The sequence below is a fragment of the Trachurus japonicus genome, chromosome 17 (assembly GCF_045865225.1).
Source record: "Trachurus japonicus isolate A0001 chromosome 17, Traja_1.0".
Lineage (NCBI taxonomy): Eukaryota > Metazoa > Chordata > Actinopteri > Carangiformes > Carangidae > Trachurus > Trachurus japonicus.
Window position 1 is genome coordinate 3,212,860 of NC_140923.1, and position 19,021 is coordinate 3,231,880.

Below are 19,021 nucleotides of genomic sequence, written 5' to 3' on the forward strand. Positions count from 1 at the left end.
GCATTGTGCCCTAGTTGATGGATCAGGTTTAACATGTCCCAGTGCGATGAGCAGCAGCTCTTGATCTCAACTTTATGAAATGAAAAGTTGTTGTCATGTGTCTGTCTGAAGTTGTAAAAAACCTCCTGGTATCTGATCAGGTGTGACTCAGACAGTCCTGTTTGTTCAACCATTGTACAACAGAAAGTTCAACAACAGCACAAAGTGTTTTATGTCTCAGTTTATTTGCAGGAGACAGAACATGTTGGCATTATTACAACTATGTGAACTTTAAAAAGGATCTAGACTCTGCTGTTCCCGGTTTTAGGGCATTTTTATGACAACCTGTTTATGCTTTTATGTATTTATGCTCTTATGTACCTGTTTTCAACTGTGTGTCTTTGTTTTATACTATGTTTTCTGCTGATTTTACTCTGAAACACTTTGTGAACCCCTTCTGCGAAAAGTACTATATAAATAAAGTTTACTTACTTACTTGTTTCAGTTAGAGTAACAAACCAGTCATAATAATACACTTCATTTTTACAGCACCTTTTAATGATTAATCACAAAAGAAACATCTCATGGATACACTGTGTAACTGATCATCAGCTAATTAACCAACTTGGTTAATTAGCAACAGGTCAGTAACATGGGTAGGCTATGGTTATAATCATGATATTTACACTTTAATAAAAGCTCATAGACCTTATCAGTGAGTGGATCTGAACAACAATAACATTTGATCTGACAAACACATCAATGCAAATATGATTCTAGATTACTTTGTGTCCAGAATGAACCTCAGTGATGAAGGAAGAGGTCTGGTGATTTCTCTGTTAAGGCCCAAACAACAACACACAAACAAATCAACACAAATATCCAACAAACATTTAGAGCTCAGAGAAGTTTCTGTTTCTATGTGGAGAAATGTGAGTTTGGGTAAAGAAACATCATCATGAGCAGTGATCTCCTCCACAGCTCCAGCTCCACCTCAACAAACTAAAACATCAACACAACAAGAAATGACAAGAGGTCAAAGTCCCGCCCACAATGTTTGATTGACAGGTGATCGCTGTGCAGTGCAGAGACACAACAGCAATGAGCTTTTAGCAACAAACATGGAGACTAAAGAAAGTGATGAACTAAAATACAGATTTTAACCAACTGCTGCTTCAATGATCTTTGTCTATTTGAGTTTACACAACTCTGCTCTGTCTCCAAATTGGGAAAGCCGAACTCCAGCATGTAGAGGCTGAGTGAATGTGGTCTGGACTCTGTGGAGGAGAGTCATGGTTTCAGAGACGCTGTAGAAGGACAGAATACCTGCTCTGTGATCCAGGTACACTCCTACTCTGGAGGACTGAGGACCTGAGACTGGAGTCTTGATGTTGTTGAACCAAAATGTGAAACTGTTGTTGGAGCAAACTAACGACCAAGATTTGTCACTGTCTCCAAACCAACTTTCTCTGCTGATATGCTTGTTTGCGACTGCTACATAAACGTCTCCTTCTCCGCTCTTCTCCACCTCCCAGTAACAACGTCCAGTCAGACTCTCTCTACTCAGGACAGCAGCATGTTTTGTGAATCTGTCTCGGTGACTAGAATAAGACTGATCCTGATTCATGTATGTTATGTTTCCCTCAGATAACAACAGACGTGTGTTTGCTGTGTTTTGATCCAGTGTGATTTCCTGTGAATATCTTAAGAAGTCAGCTCTGGTCCTGGGCTCTGGTGGTGACAGTAAAACATCCACTTGAGTCACTGTCTGTGAGATGTTTGTCCACGTGTCTCTCAGAAGGTCCTGTAGTATATCTCTGAGCTGTGACACAGCTGCTGTCACATCCTCAAAGTGTCTGAGAGGACGGATATTGGTGCTGGATGAGTGTGTAGATGGACTGAGTGCTGACAGTGAGGGGTAGTTGTGTAGAAACTGGGTGTGATCCTCTGTGTGTGACAGCAGCTTCAGCTCAGCGTCTTTCCTCTTCAGCTCAGTGATCTCCTGTTCCAGCTTCTTCTGTAGCTCTTTGACTCCACTCACTTGAGTTTCCTGCTGGGATCTGATCTGCTGCTTCAGCTCAGAGCTTCTTTTCTCCATCAGACGGATCAGCTGAGTGAAGATCTTCTCACTGTCCTCCACTGCTTTATCAGCAGAGCCATTGACGGCCTCCAACTCCTGTTGAAGCACCTTCACATCTTTCTCTGTGTCATGGATTCTCTGCTGGATTTTTTGCTCCAGCTCTCTCTGCCTCTCAGTCCTTTCTGCTGCAGCTGAGACTGTGTCGTGGCCTTTATGTTCATCCAGAAGGCAGAAAGGACAGATACACTGCTGATCAGTGCGGCAGAAAATCTTCATTACCTCATTATGATGACAGCAGATGTTCTCCTGGATCTTCTTGGAGGGCTCCACCAGCTTGTGGTTTTTAAATGAAGGAGATTCATAATGAGGCTGCAGGTGGTTTTCACAATAAGAGACCAGACATTGCAGACAGGACTTGACAGCTTTGAGTTTTCTCCCAGTGCAGAAATCACAGGCCACATCTTCAGGTCCAGCATAGCAGTGATCAGCAGGAGCAGCTTGGAGTCCAGTCTTCTTCAGCTCCTCCACTAAATCTGCTAACATGATGTTTTTCACCAGGTCAGGTCTTGGTATGAACTCCTTCTTACACTGAGGACAGCTGTAGATTTTCTTCCCATCCTCTCCATCCCAGCGGCTTTTAATACAGTTGAAGCAGTAGCTGTGTCCACAGGGAACAACCACTGGATCCTTCAGTAGATCCAGACAGATGGAACAAGAGAAGGTCTCCTGGTCCAGACGAGCTCTTTTCTGCGCCATTTCACCTCTCACAGACGACGACGACGACGACGACTGTCTGAGTTTCTGTTGCTCAGAAGTTTAACAAGTTTGAGCTCTGATCTCAACAACATGTGTCAATGCAGTGAACGGGGCCTGTCAGCTCCTCCTCTTCACCACATGTTGGTTCCACCCATCTTCAAACTGTAGATCTGAAGGGGAGGGAACACGAAACACCTGAATAGGGTGGAGCTCACTGTGTTTAAGAGCAGGAAGAAGGTAGCAGCAGCTGTTGATCTCAACTTTATGACCTCTTTTCAATGAAGACTTGTTAAAAACGAACGAAGGTTAGATCATGTGTCTGTCAGAAGTTGTAAAAAAAAAAAAAAAACAACCCTCTTGGTATCTGATCAGGTGTGACTCAGTCCTGTTTGTTTAACCTTTGTTCACCACAAAGTTCAACAACAGCACAAAGTGTTTTATGTCTCAGTTTATTTGCAGGAGACAGATTATGTTGGCATTGTTACAACTATCTGAACTTTAAAAAGGATCTATAGACCCTGCTGTCCAGACAGGCTTTTAGTTTGTTTTTTTATGACAACCAGTTTATGCTTTTATGTTTTTATGCTCTTATGTTCCCGTTTTCAACTGTGTGACACAGAGGAAGAGAGACCAGACCTGGAGAGTTCAGATTTAATTAGTGTGAATGCTGAAAGTATTATCACATTCATGGAAGTCTCAACCTCCCTTTACCTGAAGTATTGCTATAGTCCAGTGGTAAGGTGGCTGCTTGCCAACCCCAAGGTCATGGATTCGTATCTCACCTTAGCAGTCTTGTTAGTGAATCAACCTCTTTTAACTGTAACTACTACCACTTGGTCTGGCTTATTTTCAGATCTTGCATGAACCACCATGGTAATGCATATATGTCCCCCACCTTTTCTCTTTACCTCTTACTATCTTAGTTTGTCTTAACATGCTTCTTGTTAATACCACTGCTCTAAGACAACTGTGTGTTCTCTGTGCCCTTGTGGGAGAGTAAAGGTCTACTGACCATGAGCTTATGGGTTTGATTCCTCCCTTGGTAATGTTGATCACTATTTGTCAATTGCATTTGCTAATTCAGCAATGGAGTTCAGCTGCTTTCAGCATTCACACGTATTTCTAGTTATTCTTACGTCTTCCGCTCTTTTTTGTCCATTAACTAGTCCTTTCAACAAATTGTATTGTGGCAAGCCAGGAGAAGCCACAGGCCCAACCCGACCGGGGAGAAACCCCAGGCTCTGGTTAGGGGAGGTAGCAGGGGGTGTGTTCTACCCAGTGGAGAGGTGGTGCAGCCACTGGGAATCTGGCACTGGACACACCTGCAGCCCATCAGGTAATCAGGGGAGAAGATTTACTCCTTGCTCTCCCACTCAATCTGGCTGCTCTTCGACCAGGAGGAACGACAGGCAACAGACGTCAGACAGCCAGGAGCCAGAGACGTGGGACTGTTTGAGTAGCCCTTGGACCCCGTGGCAAGTAACTCATGCCTCTCCTCTCTCCCTCTCTCTGCCCTATCCAGGAGCCTGGTTTGTTGGAGACCCAGGACTGAAACCTGAGGACAAACGCCCCAGCCGGGAAGAAACCTTAGTTTACCTTTAACCCTGTGCCCTTCTCCCTCCCTTTGACTTGTCTATTAAAGACTTTTTGATTTTGCCTCATCTGTCTTGGAGCCTGTTTTTTATGTGAATCTTGTTGCATTCTCCCCTTACCTGGGTTGCCACAGTATATCAAAACGTTCAGCTTTTCCCGGACATTCTCTTTTCAACTATTCATACTTTTTCAAATATTCAAATAGTTCAGTTTTTTTGTCCCATAGAAAAGACATTGGAACAGTCCTCAAACTCTGAAACTACTGGTCCTTCTTTGAACCTCATTTGCTTCCACATACTTTCACCTACAGACTTCATTCAAATTCTGATCTGTAGACAAACTTCTAATGTATTCAACCTGTGTAGAACTTGTTCATATCTTATACCGTTTTTGAGATAAATCCTTTAAAAGCACATGTGCATTTCTGACCAATTTCACACTTTTTAATGAGTGTGTATTGCATTGGCCAGAGTGACATCATCGCTAGAGTGCAGGAGAGCCAAAAAAGCAACTGGAACTTTTCTTCTTAAACTGCCACCAAAGCTACAAATGATTCTCTACACTTATGATTTTGGAAACAGTTTGTAGCCATACTTGTCTTCTGTCTCAAAATGTCATCAAAAATTCACAGAGACTTAGAGAATATTTTAAAATATTTTTTAAATACAGCTAGGGAGCTCTCTGCCCCCATTCACCCTAGTTCATTTTTTTTGAGAGCCAAGCAGATGGAGCTCCAGTTTGTAACTTGCTGTAAATGGCATTATACTTTGTTTAAATTCACCCAAAACAGTCACACCTTGCACAGAACTCCCCTATTTTTACTTCTTGCTTATGTTTATACTATTCTTCTTGACCTTCAGCTATCATTGAATAATCTCACATTCATGAAAGTCTCAACCTCCTATTAACTCAAGTATTGCAATAGTCCAGTGGTAAGGTGGCTGCTTGCTAACCCTAAGGTCATGGGTTTGAATCTCACCTGAGCAGTCTTGTTAGTGTATTAACCTCTTCTAACTTTATCTACTACCACTTGGTCTGGCTTATTTTCAGATCTTGCATGAGCAACCCTGATAATACATATATGCCCCCCACCTTTTCTCTTTACCTCTTACTATCTTAGTTTGGCTTAACATGTTTCTTGTTTATACCACTGCTCTAAGACAACTGTGTGCTCTCTGTGGCCTAGTGGCAGAGTAAAGGTCTACTGACCATGAGCTTGTGGGTTCGATTCCTCCCTTGGTCATACCTTTGCATGTTGATCACTATTTGCCCTATTTGTCAATTGCGTTTGCTAATTCAGCAACTGCTTTCAGCATTCATATGTATTTCCTTCAGGAAATACAATTTCTAGTCTCTTTACCTCTTTCTATCTTGGTTTGTATTAACATGTTTCTTGTTTATACCACTGCTCTAAGACAATTGTGTTCGATTCCTCCCTTTGTCATACCTTTGTATGTTGATCACTACTTGCACAATGGCGTTCAGCTGCTTTCAGCATTCACACGTATTTCCTTCAGGAAATACAATTTCTAGTTAGACAATGCTCCAGCCATTCAATGTGCACAGGTGTGAAATCAGCCTGTTCCCCCGTTGCTGTGTCTCTCCATCAGCTGTGATTTGTGACCTGTATAATAACGAGTGCTCGTAGACAAGAGATATGCATACAAAATTATGTGACATACAAAGTGCAAAAATACATGTTACACAAAGTTTATTTTCAACAACATTAACCATATTCAAACATTTCACTCAAACAAACATGGGTCTGTTAGCTGTCATACATCATTCTCTGTAGTGTAATGATCTCATCTATTGATACCTGGAGTACACCATACACTGATTGTTTCTGTAAAGTTGGGACAGGAGCAAGAAAAGGCTGGGAAAGTAAAATGTACAAATAATAAACAGCTGGAGGAGCATTTTGCAACTAACTTGGTTAATTAGCAACAGGTCAGTAACATGGGGTTGATTATAATCATGATATTTACACTTTGATTAAAGCTCATAGACCTTATTATTGAGTGGATCTGAACAACAACAAAATTTGATCTGACAAACACAGTACTGTAAATGTGATTGTAGATTTCTTAGTTTCCACAGTGAGAACAAAGCTCAGTGATAAAGGAAGGTCTGGTCATTTCTATGTTGAGGCCCAAACAACAACAACAACAACACACAAATATAATCAACACAAACATCCAACAAACATTTAGAACTCAGATAAGTTTCTATTTTCATGTGGATAAATGTGAGTTTAGGTAAAGAAACATCATCATGAGCAGTGATCTCCTCCACGGCTCCAGCTCCACCTCAACAAACTCAAACATCAACACAACAAGAAATGACAAGAGGTCAAAGTCCCGCCCACAATGTTTAATGATTGACAGGTGATCTCTGTGCAGTGCAGAGACACAACAGCAATGAGCTTTTAGCAACAAACATGGAGACTAAAGGATGTGATGAACTAAAATACAGATTTTAACCAACTGCACCTTCAATGATCTTTGTTTATTTTAGTTTACACAGCTCTACTGTGGTTCCACTATAAAGACAAATTCCAGCATGTAGAGGCTGAGTGAATGTGGTCTGGACTCTGTGGAGGACAGTCATGGTTTCAGAGACGCTGTAGAAGGACAGAATACCTGCTCTGTGATCCAGGTACACTCCTACTCTGGAGGACCAAGGACCTGAGACTGGAGTGTCAGTCTTTTTGAACCTAAATGTGAAACTGTTGTTGGAACAACCTAACGCCCAGGATTTGTCATTGTATCCAAATGAACTTTCATCCCTTGCTCTGCTGATATTCTTGTATGCGACTGCTACATAAACTCCTCTTCCTCTCCACTCCACCTCCCAGTAACAACGTCCAGTCAGACTCTCTCTACTCAGGACCTGACACCATGCAGTGAATCTGTCTGGGTGACTAGAATAAGACTGATCTTTCCTCATATATGTTACTTTTCTGTTTCCCTCAGATAACAACAGACGTGTGTTTGCTGTGTTTGGATCCAGTGTGATTTCCTGTGAATATCTTAAGAAGTCAGCTCTGGTCCTGGGCTCTGGTGGTGACAGTAAAACATCCACTTGAGTCACAGTCAGTGAGATGTTTGTCCATGTGTCTCTCAGAAGGTCCTGTAGTTTATCTCTGAGCTGTGACACAGCTGCTGTCACATCCTCAAAGTGTCTGAGAGGACGGATATCGATGCTGGATGAGTGTGTAGATGGACTGAGTGCTGACAGTGAGGGGTAGTTGTGTAGAAACTGGGTGTGATCCTCTGTGTGCGACAGCAGCTTCAGCTCAGCGTCTTTCCTCTTCAGCTCAGTGATCTCCTGCTCCAGCTTCTTCTGTAGCTCTTTGACTCCACTCACTTGAGTTTCCTGCTGGGATCTGATCTGCTGCTTCAGCTCAGAGCTTCTTTTCTCCATCAGACGGATCAGCTGAGTGAAGATCTTCTCACTGTCCTCCACTGCTTTATCAGCAGAGCCATTGATGGCCTCCACCTCCTGTTGAAGCACCTTCACATCTTTCTCTGTGTCCCGGATTCTCTGCTGGATCTTTTGTCGACTCAGCTCCAGCTCTCTCTGCCTCTCAGTCCTTTCTGCTGCAGCTGAGACTGTGTCGTGGCCTTTATGTTCATCCACAGGGCAGAGATAACAGATACACTGCTGATCAGTGCGGCAGAACATCTTCATCACCTCATTATGACAAGAGCAGATGTTCTCCTGGAGCTTCTTGGAGGGCCCCACCAGCTTGTGGTTTTTAAATGAAGGAGATTCATAATGAGGCTGCAGGTGTTTTTCACAGTAAGAGACCAGACATTGCAGACAGGACTTGACAGCTTTGAGTTTCCTCCCAGTGCAGAAATCACAGGCCACATCTTCAGGTCCAGCATAGCAGTGATCAGCAGGAGCAGCTTGGAGTCCAGTCTTCTTCAGCTGCTCCACTAAAGCTGCTAACATGGTGCTTTTCACCAGGTCAGGTCTTGGTATGAAGTTCTTCCTACACTGAGGGCAGCTGTAGATTTTCTTCCCATCCTCTGCATCCCAGTGGGTTTTAATACAGTTGAAGCAGTAGCTGTGTCCACAGGGAATAGTCACTGGATCCTTCAGTAGATCCAGACAGATGGAACAAGAGAAAGTCTCCTGGTCCAGATGAACTCCTTTCTGCGCCATTTCACCTCTCACAGACGACGACTGTCTGAGTTTCTGTTGCTCAGAAGTGAAACTAGTTTGAGCTCTGATCTCAACAACATGTCTCTCTGCAGTGAACGGGGCCTGTCGGCTCCTCCTCTTCACCACATGTTGGTTCCACCCATCGTCAAACTGTAGATCTTAAGGGGAGGGAACAAGGAAACACATGAACAGGGTGCAGCTCACTGTGTTTGAGAGCAGGAAGAAGGTAGCAGCAGCTGTTGATCTCATCTTTATGACCTCTTTTCAATGAAGACTTGTTAAAAATGAAAGAAAGTTAGATAATTGTGGTTCATTGATCTGTCAGAAGTTGTAAAAAACCTCCTGGTATCTGATCCGGTGTGGCTCAGTGAACCACAAAGTTCAACAACAGCACAAAGTGTTTTATGTCTCAATTTGTTTGCAGGAGACAGATTATGTTGGCATTGTTACAACTATCTGAACTTTAAAAAGGATCTAAAGACCCTGCTGTCCAGACAGGCTTGACAACCGTTTTTGACCGGTTTTGACAACCAGTTTATGCTTTTATTAAGGAACATAAGAGCATAAAAACTTCTTATGCTCTTATGTTCCTCTTTTCAACTGTGTGACACAGAGGAAGAGAGACCAGACCTGGAGAGTTTAGATTTAATTAGTGTGAGAAAAGTCATAGCAAAGCTGAACGTTTTGATATACGAATTGTTGAAAGGACTAGTTAATGGACAAAAAAGAGCGGAAGACGTAAGAAAAACTAGAAATACGGTTGAATGCTGAAAGCATCTGAACCCCATTGCTGAATTAGCAAATGAAGGCCTAGATTAGGTCGCCCATTCTCTCCAACTAACAAGTGACCTAAATTGATCTTTACTAATCTGTAATGTGTTCAGGTAGTGAGTTCCACTCCTTCGTGGCTCTATAGATGACTGTTCATTTGATGTTTTTTGTTCTTACTATTGGCAAATTAGTGGGGGAACAAGGGCATAACCCAAATTGCAAAATTCAGAAGAAGCTCCCGCACACTGTCTCACTCTCAGTTATTTTATATCAGGAATATGAAGGTCATATTAACTCACCGATTCTTTGTGTCAACCCTGAACTTACCGTGACGCCACTCACTTACCTGGTGTTGCCGTGACAACAGCTCCTCCATCATCTGTGTTACTCAGCACATTTACATTTACGCACACACACACACACACACACCTGAACCAGTTTCACATGAACACATCCACCTGGATCACGTAACTGTAGGAAACCAGATCAGAGAGGAAACACTGACACCCGCTGGTGACGTCAGGTACTGCAGCATCAACAAGGTCAGATATAAACTGTATCATCTCTGATTGTTTCTCTCAATCGCTTTGGTGAATTTCTCAGATCAGAATTGAAATTCTCAAAACTATTTGTTCCATCTTCACATCATTGTGTCACTTTAAAAAAAACAAGTTGCAAAAGCTTTGGTTCATCCATGCAAATGATTATGTACAATTCTCTGCTGTTTCCTACATTATCAATTACTTGTCATGTTGATCAAAATGTATTATAATGGGTCTCTCTCTGTTGAATAGTCTATCCCCCACAACATTTAGGCTTTAGTTCATCACATAAGTCTTTACATGCAAAATAGTTGAACAAGTTGTCATAATATGATAAACGTATTTCTGTACATTCCCATTACACTTTAAAAAAAAAAAAAAATCTGTCCTGAATTGGTAAATTTCTCCCAGGTGAATCTTGAATTTGTCATGAACCATCAACTGTCAAGTATAGAGCCAGAGCACAACACAATGTTACAATGTCTGACAATGGAAGGACAAGGAATTGGACTATAGCACTGCAGTTGCCCCTAAGGAGATTGTCCTGTGATCACATTTCTACTTTAGTTTTTGTCTTTGTGCTATGCAGTGCTGTCTTTTCCTTTCTGTATCTCAATGACATAGTCTGTCAACTAATTACAGTACAAACAGTAAAGTGTAAATGTGAATCTTGTCCAGTCTCTTACACACACTAAGGTGTAACTTACAATTTACAATAATTGTCATCAAACCTTTAGCCAAAGTTTACATAACTACACATATACACTGTTATATTGAAAACATGACTAAGCAATTTGACTGTCTTCTCCGTACACAATGACACAAGGACAAGTCATTCTGATGCACTGACATGTTCATTGACACAGATATTAACTTTTGAGAGATGAACTAAGGATTTTGAGCAAGAGACTAATCCATGATGTTTTGCTATTTATATGAATTGTTTTGAGAAATGCACCAAAGCGACTGAGAAAAACTGTTTAATTATTAATCATTAAAATTATCAATAAGATCCAGAGTGATCAATACGTTTCCAAAAAAACACAGCTCCATTGATCAATACCAATATCTACTATTCAATATCATTCGATCACTTCACTGTAAAGTATTTCGGCTCTCAGACTCCAGCAGGTGGAGGTGACGCTTCCCTCTCATTGGCTGGTTCAGGTTCTTCAGTTGGAAGCAGCTGATCTAGAATCATTCAGATCAATCATGTTGACTGATTATAGGGGCAGTAAAACCATGTGGAGCTGCCCCACCCGAACCGTCCACCAGGCGGCGACGTTCACTTCCCCTCACTTTGTTTCAGTTCAACACAAAGAAGCAAAAAGACGTTTGGTCTTCATCAGGTCCAGATGTTGACAGAGGTTTTGTTTTCATATCCAGGATCAATCATGTAAAAGTTGGATTTGATCCAGATACAAACTTATTGATCAGCAGCATGAGGCTGAACATCGGCTGTTTGTGTTGTTCACAGTCAGACTCATCTGAGCCAAAGAAAATCAATTGAATAAAAAGTTAATATATATTAGTCAAATACATTGTGAATATTTTTCCATTTGTTTAAAATTCAAACTTCAAATTTAATTTAAATGTCCATTAGTTGGGAAAAACATTCAGAGTTCAGGTGCAAAATAAAAATCAAGACAAATGTATAAATACTACATTATAAATGTTGTTTATTTAACCATACTGAATCACATTTTGTTCCTGAAAGTGAAAGAAAATAAATATCTTCAAGGTTAAGTCATAATTGTGAGAGGTAAAAGGTCTAATTATGAGATAAATGTCATAATTGTGAGATGCAGTTGAATTTATGAGATAAAAAGTCATAAATGAGATAAATAGTCAAAACTATGAACAAAAGTCATAATTATGAGATAAAACTCAAAATTATGAGGTAAAAAGGCATGATTGTGAAATGCAGTCGAATTTATGAGTCATAAATGAGATAAACAGTCAAAACTATTAACAAAAGTCATAATTATGAGATGCAAAGTCATAATTAGAGTCATAATGAGATATAAAGTGATAAATGTAACATAAAACAGTAAAATATGAGATATAAAGTCATAAATATTAGATAAGTCAAAATTATGAAATGAAAAGTCAAAGTTATGACACAAAATTTCAAAACGATGAGGTAAAAAGTCATGATTGTGACATGGAAAGTCATAATTATAATAATATATTATCTATTATCTCTTATTATAATATGACAAAAAGTCGTGATTGTGACAAAGTCGAAAGTCATAATTATGGGATAAGAAGTCGAAATTATGAGGTAAAGTCATAATTGAGATACAAAGTCATAAATGAAATAATGTGTGAAAATGATGAATATAAATATAGTTAGAGCTAATCAATGATGAGTAAAACATTTTTAACTGTTTATAAACTACATGCTAATGAGTATTCATGTGTTATAAATGAAGAATTTCAGTATTTAATGCTTAACTGTTTAATGGTGTGTACTTATTATAGTGTTACCAATTAAACTTTACATTTTTGGTCTTTTTGCTTCTTTTTCACTGAGAACCGACAGAAACGTGTGAAGAACAAGAGGACGGAGAGAAAACAGGAGAAGAAGAAGTTGCACCAGTTTGTTGTTTTCTTGTTAAGTTTTTATTATTATGCTTAAAAAAGAAAAGTAAAGACAGAGGAGGTGGTGACAAAGAAAAGAAAAATATATCTTCATATTCAAATCTCTTTAAACTTTTCTATCGTACGTGATTAATGCAAAGAAAATAATCGTATAGTAGAGCTCAGCTTCAATATAGACTTTATTATAACAAAATAGGCAGTTTACCAGTTTAGGGTTAAAGATCCTCAGTCTCAGGTACAACAGTCACCTGCCACGCCTTGCAGGTGGCTCCGCCCACTCATCCACATCATCCACACTGTTGCCATGGAGACACTGAACACGCTGACGGACGTCCGTCGAGCGGCGTCTGCAGGGGTTCGAACTCGCAGAGGGCATCGCTTGAAAAAAAAACGACGCGCAAAGACTTGTGGGTAAAGGAAAAAACCAACAGAACAAAAAAAAAAAACGAGGAATTTGTTAATCGATGAGTTAAAATCAGCGATCGATCGATTAGAGAGTGATCAGTGATCAATACGACTTAAAACAGGAAAAAAAAAACGGTTTAATCAGAGCGATGACGTCGTTCTTATTATGTTAATTATGTTAATTAGCTCGTTTTTATTTTGAATTTTCTCGGAAGTGAAGATTTGATTGAACTGATTTTCAGCATCGTTGTCTCAATAATCAATAATCAATAATCAGTAGTAGTAATCGATCTGTCGTGTTCTGTCACAATGAAAACAACGAGATGAAAGACTTTTTGTCTCGTTAGGAAAAAAAAAAACTGTGACCGTTGATGTCGTTAAACCGCATAAAAGACGTAAAAAGAACAAACTGGGGGTCAGAGCGAGGAGGCGGGGCTTGTCATGGGATGCCACGCCCCCTTTTGGGGGAGGGGCTTGTCGTAGGAGGCCACGCCCCCTTTTTTGGGGAAGGGAGGGGGGTGAAGGGGGAGGGGCTTGTCGTCCTGCAGAGCGAAGAGCGAGACGTCTGGAACTAAACGTGAACGACGAAGACGAAGAGAAAAACAAAAAACCGAGAAAAACAAAAAAGAAAAAAAAAGAAAAAGATGGAGCGACGCAGAACGGAGAAGAGGAGAAGCTGTGACATCAGAGGTGACGGGGCTGATGGGAAAATAATAATAATAAAAGTGTGGGGGGGGGTTAACTGACATGCTGTTAAAGCTCAAACGTGCAAAGTTTTGCTTGTTGTGTCTCCGCCCTCAAACCGACGGACGGACGGACGGACGCCGCCGCACCGAAAACAACCAGGAGAGAAGATCGTCCTTCCTCCTCCTCCTCTTCCTCTTCCTCGCGTCCTTCCTTCCTTCCTCCTCGTCCTCTTCCTCGCGTCCTTCCTTCCTCCTCTTCCTCGTCCTCTTCCTCCCTTAAACATTAAGGAGCTGTACCGTGTCGACTGTGATGTCATCGTACTTCCTGTGCTTTACTCCTTCTTTTTGCTGGTCTGGAGTCAGATTCAATGAAACTCTCCGGTCGGCCGCTGAGTCGGGTGATCGGGGGAGAGGAGGGGGGAGGAGAGGAGAAGGGGGGAGAGGGGAGGAAGAGGAGGAGGAGGAGGAGGAGGAGGAGGGGGGAGGAAGTGGAAGTGGGTGTCTGTGGGGTATGATTCCTTTCAAAATAAAACAAACTGAATCTATAAAGAGGAGGAGGAAGGAAGAGGTGGAGGAGGAGGAGGAGGAGGAGGAGGGTGAGGCGGGTGAGGAGGGAGGAGGAGCAGAGGGAGGAGGGGGGAGGGGGGGTTGGGGGAGGTTGGGGGGGGGGGGCAGCAGCGTTGGTTGGTTGTTTCCAGCTTCATAACTTCTCCTTGGACTGGACCCAGATGAACGGACCCGACTGCTCCTCGATGATCTGCTTCCCCTGCTCGTAGATCTCCTCCAGGGTGTCGCCCTGCAGCACGGCTGCTCACACACACACACACACACACACACACACACACACACACACACACAGACACACACACACACACACACAAGAACAGACTGAGTGTGTGTTGTGTTTAGCAATATCACAATTATTTGTTTACGCAATTAATCGCGGTATTAAATAGGGGTGGGCAAAAATATCAATATGGCAATATATCGCGATACTTTATATCGCGATACGATATCGATATTCAATATTTAAATATCGATTTTTTTTCAAATAATAAATCATGTTTCAGACGTAAATCCAGTACGACTTCCGCACCTCTGCTCCGCGAGGTGTCACTGTACTGCTGCCTCAGACTGTGTGTTGTACATGCAGATATGTTGTTGTAACTTGCACTTGTATAAAATGGCATGGATAATTTGAATTACATTGTTTTGACTCAGTTTGTCCCATAAATTATCACTATGTATCATCTGATGTACATACAACTCGGATTTTAAGATGCATAATGCCTTTTACATTTTTCAGTGAACTATGTAGAATATCGTAGAATATCGCAAAATTTGGATACCGCAATATATCGCAAAATTTGGATATCGCAATATTGTATCGTATCGTGACTCAAGTATCGTGATGCGTATCGTGAGGTCCTTGGCAATACCCACCCCTAGTATTAAACGCCACGATGACTTAAAGGGACAACGAGGAGTTTGTATTTGGTTCTAACAGAGTCTCATATTAATGTGGATGAATCTACGTTATCACATTTAGTTTTGTCTTTATAGTTATTTTGATTTCATTATTTAGTGGTCGACTCGCCCAGCATTTCCTAGTTTCAGTTTCGCAGACGCTGCCCGGCGGGTCATGGGAATAACGCCGCCGGATCGCTAGTTTGCATCGTTTATGGTCAGAACTACGACGCTATCTGATCGTCTTCCAACCTCCGACTTTCATTCTTGATCAATGAAAACATTCTTGATCAAATGTTTTCTCTTTCATCCGTCTTGCGCCGGTCCAAGAATTTCACCGTGCGCGCTGAGGCTCATGTAGGGGTGGGCGATATGGCAAAAATATCATATCACGGTTTTTTAAAAATGAAGTCACGATTTCGATTTCATCACGATCTTAAATCGAAAAAAGAAAAACAGACAATTTAGGCCAAAGAGCCTTTCTGAACAGATTTTAATCTAAATAGTTGCAGTTTTGCCAACATGTGCAAACAACGTAAACATAGTAAAAGGTAAACAACAACACTCTGATAAAGTGGAGTCTTGCAACATAAAAGGTAGCTTTCAATAAACATGAAAGTAAAATATCAATGAAGACATTACTGTTTATTTTATTCAACACAGTTATTTTAACAGGATTTTAAGTATCAAAACACTAAATAGCTGATTGAAAAGGGTCAAATAAAAATACAAACTAAAGTAACTGTTGTTTTCTCTTTTAGTAAACTTTGCAAATGTCCTTTGTTTGCGCTTTGCAGCATAGAACTGCAGTTTATAGAATGAGCCCCAGACGATCCTACAATCTCTGCACTTTGGCAGATCGTCTACACACTCTAATCCTTCACGATCTAATATCGCCATATCGCCCACCCCTAGGCTCATGGGAAATGTAGTGTGAAAACACAAAAACTTCCAAAACTCCTCGTTGTCCCTTTAATCATAAAGGTTCCTAAACACCGTCACTTTCCAAAAATGATTTTGTCAGAACTAGTAACTTCACGATTGTAGATTTTCTTTGTACGATTATTGTCAGAGAAATAATCACGGTATTTCGATTATCACTTTTATTATGCATTAATTAATTTTACAACATATGAATGTGTAAAATCAAATATAGTCAAAATATAATTACATTACTTATTATTTACTCAAAATATTTTAAGTATCTATTATTAATATAGAACCAATTATTAATCCTCCAGAAGAAATGTTTTAAAGTCATGAATTATCATCTGTATCAAATAAAATCGTTTATTTTAATCACAAATGACACGCTAACATTTAAATTCCTACCAATTCAATGTCACAGTGTTTTTCACATTTACCTTTACTTTGGTGTTGATCTGCCGATACGGTTCCAACATTATCTTTTTTTGGAAAGTGACGGTATTTAGGAATATTTCTTTGCGATTAAATACGATTACGATTAAAATTGTGACGTTTAATACCACGATTAATTGTGAAAACAAGTAATCGTGACATCATTAGCCGGAATAGTTTGTTTAAATAATTAGTAATGCAGTTACACATTCATAGTGTTGTAAAATTATTTAATCGTGATTATTTCTCTGACAAAAAACCGCACCAAGAAACTCTGTAACCGTGACGTCACTAGTTGTGTTGTTGTGATGATGTCACGGCGGCGGCGGCGATGTCACTGACCTGTGAAGTGCTCGGTGAACTCCTGCTCCAGTTTGGCGGCTCTGTCGAAGGTTTTCCTGCCCTGCTCCTCCGTCAGTCGCTTGTTCATCTCCCTGCACGACCACAACAACAACAACAACAAGAACAGGCCGTTACCAAGGAGACGGGACAAACACAAACACAAGCGAGCGGGCGGACGCCAAGACGAAACTCACATGATGTTCTCCACAGACTTGGGCTTGATGAAGATGGCGATGGGATGAAGCTGAGCCAGCTGGAGCCGCTTGATGGCGTTTCCTGATACGTCCAGGATACAGTGTTTACCCTGGGGGAGGAGGGGTTAATTAATTAATACATTAATACATTTATTGATCTGTATTTAATGAATTATTATCAAATATTAAACTTTTTCAGATTTTTTTGTCCCATAGGAAATGCATTGGAACGGTCCTCAAACTCCTAAACTCTTACTTCTACTTTGAACCTCAACTGCTTCCACATACTTTCACCTTCAGGCTTCATTCAACTCTTAAATTGTTAACTTTGTTAAACTTTTACAGTGTTGAACTTTTAAACAGCTTTTTCACATCTTCTACCGTTATTGAGATAAAGCCTTTCAAAGCATATTTCTGACCAATTTCACACTTTTCAATGAGTGTGTATTGCGTCACTCAGAGTGGTGACATCATCATCAGAGTGGAGGAGAGCCAAAAAGCAACTTTTCTCTTGAAACTGCCACCAAACCCACAGATGACACTTTACACTCAGGATTTTGGCCACAGTTTGTAGCCATACTTGTCCTCTGGCTCAAAATATGGCCAAACAACTTGGAGAATATCTTTAAATATTTTTTAAATGCAGCTAGGGAGCTCTCTGCTCCCATTCACACTAGTTCATTTTTCTTTCAGACCAGAGCAGATGGAGCTCCAGTTTGTAACTCGCTGTAAATGGCATTATACTTGGTTTAAATTCACCGAAAACAGTCTCACCTGGCACAGAAGTCCTCTACTTGTACTTCTGACTTATTTTCTACTATTAGGCCAAGCTTTCAGCTATCACTGAAGTCTCACATTCATAACGGTGTAGAACCATATTCAAAATAAAAATTGCTGTAGTCCAGTGGTAAGGAGACCGCTTGCCAACCCCAAGGTCTCTGGTTTGAATCCTGCCTGGGTAATCTTGACAAGGTATCTTTCCTAAAATCTCTCTTTCTCAATTTAGCACCACACTTGATTCAACTTGTACACACTTTCAACTATTCAGCTATTCAGCTATCATCAGACAGTCTTTGATTTATCAGGGTATAAAACTCATTGTGTTTCAGGTTCTCTGTGGTTGAGCGGTTATCTTACTGGGCTGCCAAACATGAGGTCCAAGGTTCGATTCCGGCCTCAGCTGTGTTTGTTGCATGTCATTCCTGTACATCGTCTCTTTGTCAATTTCTTCTGCTAATGTAGCATGACTTCAGCAACGGCTTTCAGCATTCACACGCATTTCCCTTAAGGAAATGCTTGTTCTGGTTCTGGTTCTAGTTCTAGTTCTGGTTCTGTTTGCGGTTCTGGTTCTGGTTCTGGTATCTAGTTCTGGTCCGGTACCTTCTCTGCCACCTCGCGGACCGACTGGACGCTGGTCCCGTACAGGTGGTTGTTGTACTAGTTCTAGTTCTGGTTCTGGTTCTGGTTCTGGTCTAGTATCTAGTTCTAGTTCTGGTTCTGGTCTGGTATCTAGTTCTAGTTCTGGTTCTGGTCTAGTATCTAGTTCTAGTTCTGGTTCTGGTCTGGTATCTAGTTCTAGTTCTGGTTCTGGTTCTGGTTGCGGTACCTTCTCTGCCACCTCGCGGACCGACTGGACGCTGGTCCCGTACAGGTGGTTGTTGTACTGCCCGGCCTCGATGAACTTGTGGTCCTGGATGTCTTTCTCCATCTGCTCCCTGGAAACCACGAAGTGATAATCTCTGCCGTCGACCTCGTAGTCTCGTTTGGGCCGGGTCGTATCTGAAAGGGGGCGGGGTTAGAGTAGAGGGTGAGTCCTGATTGGACGACGGATGGGCGGATGTACTGTGGATGTAAGGGTCACATGACCTGCTGATTATTGCCACGAACTCGCAAATTGCTGACATCCCAGCAATACGCGAGTTCGTGGCAATAATGCGAGCTGACGTGGCCAAAACTCGGGAGGATATGGCGAAGTTAAGCGCGGCGAAAGCTGCAGAGGAGATGGATGAATACAAGAAAAATGTCATAAAAGGGCTCTCACACCATCCCAACAAATAATAAGTAAACTGG

General features: G+C 41.2%; 2 protein-coding genes across 22 annotated transcripts in view; both read right to left on the reverse strand.

The window, feature by feature from the left end:
* Positions 1-911: 911 nt before the first annotated feature.
* LOC146969751 (tripartite motif-containing protein 16-like) lies at positions 912-8,604 on the reverse strand. 2 transcript variants are annotated; one of them, XM_085805370.1, is made up of 3 exons: positions 7,125-8,604; positions 5,988-6,007; positions 912-1,356 (listed from the first exon to the last, which is right to left on the reverse strand). In XM_085805370.1, exons 1-3 carry the CDS (start codon positions 8,579-8,581, stop codon positions 1,169-1,171), a joined length of 1,665 nt encoding a protein of 554 aa, XP_085661496.1. In that variant the 5' UTR covers positions 8,582-8,604; the 3' UTR covers positions 912-1,168. The 2 variants fall into 2 exon arrangements, with proteins under 2 accessions (XP_085661496.1, XP_085661495.1); XM_085805369.1 differs by lacking the exon at positions 5,988-6,007 and having other exon boundaries at positions 913-1,407; positions 7,153-8,604.
* Positions 8,605-12,659: 4,055 nt separating this feature from the next.
* dlg1b (discs large MAGUK scaffold protein 1b) overlaps positions 12,660-19,021 on the reverse strand; it is a 133,462-nt gene continuing 127,100 nt past the window's right edge. For all 20 annotated transcript variants that reach the window (XM_085805294.1, XM_085805299.1, XM_085805295.1 and 17 more), the window contains 4 exons: positions 18,558-18,730; positions 16,952-17,061; positions 16,758-16,849; positions 12,660-14,396 (listed from right to left, as the gene is read on the reverse strand). In XM_085805294.1, coding sequence (XP_085661420.1) covers positions 14,290-14,396; positions 16,758-16,849; positions 16,952-17,061; positions 18,558-18,730 — 482 coding nt within the window. In that variant the 3' untranslated portion in view covers positions 12,660-14,289. The remainder of the gene's footprint in view (positions 14,397-16,757; positions 16,850-16,951; positions 17,062-18,557; positions 18,731-19,021) is intronic.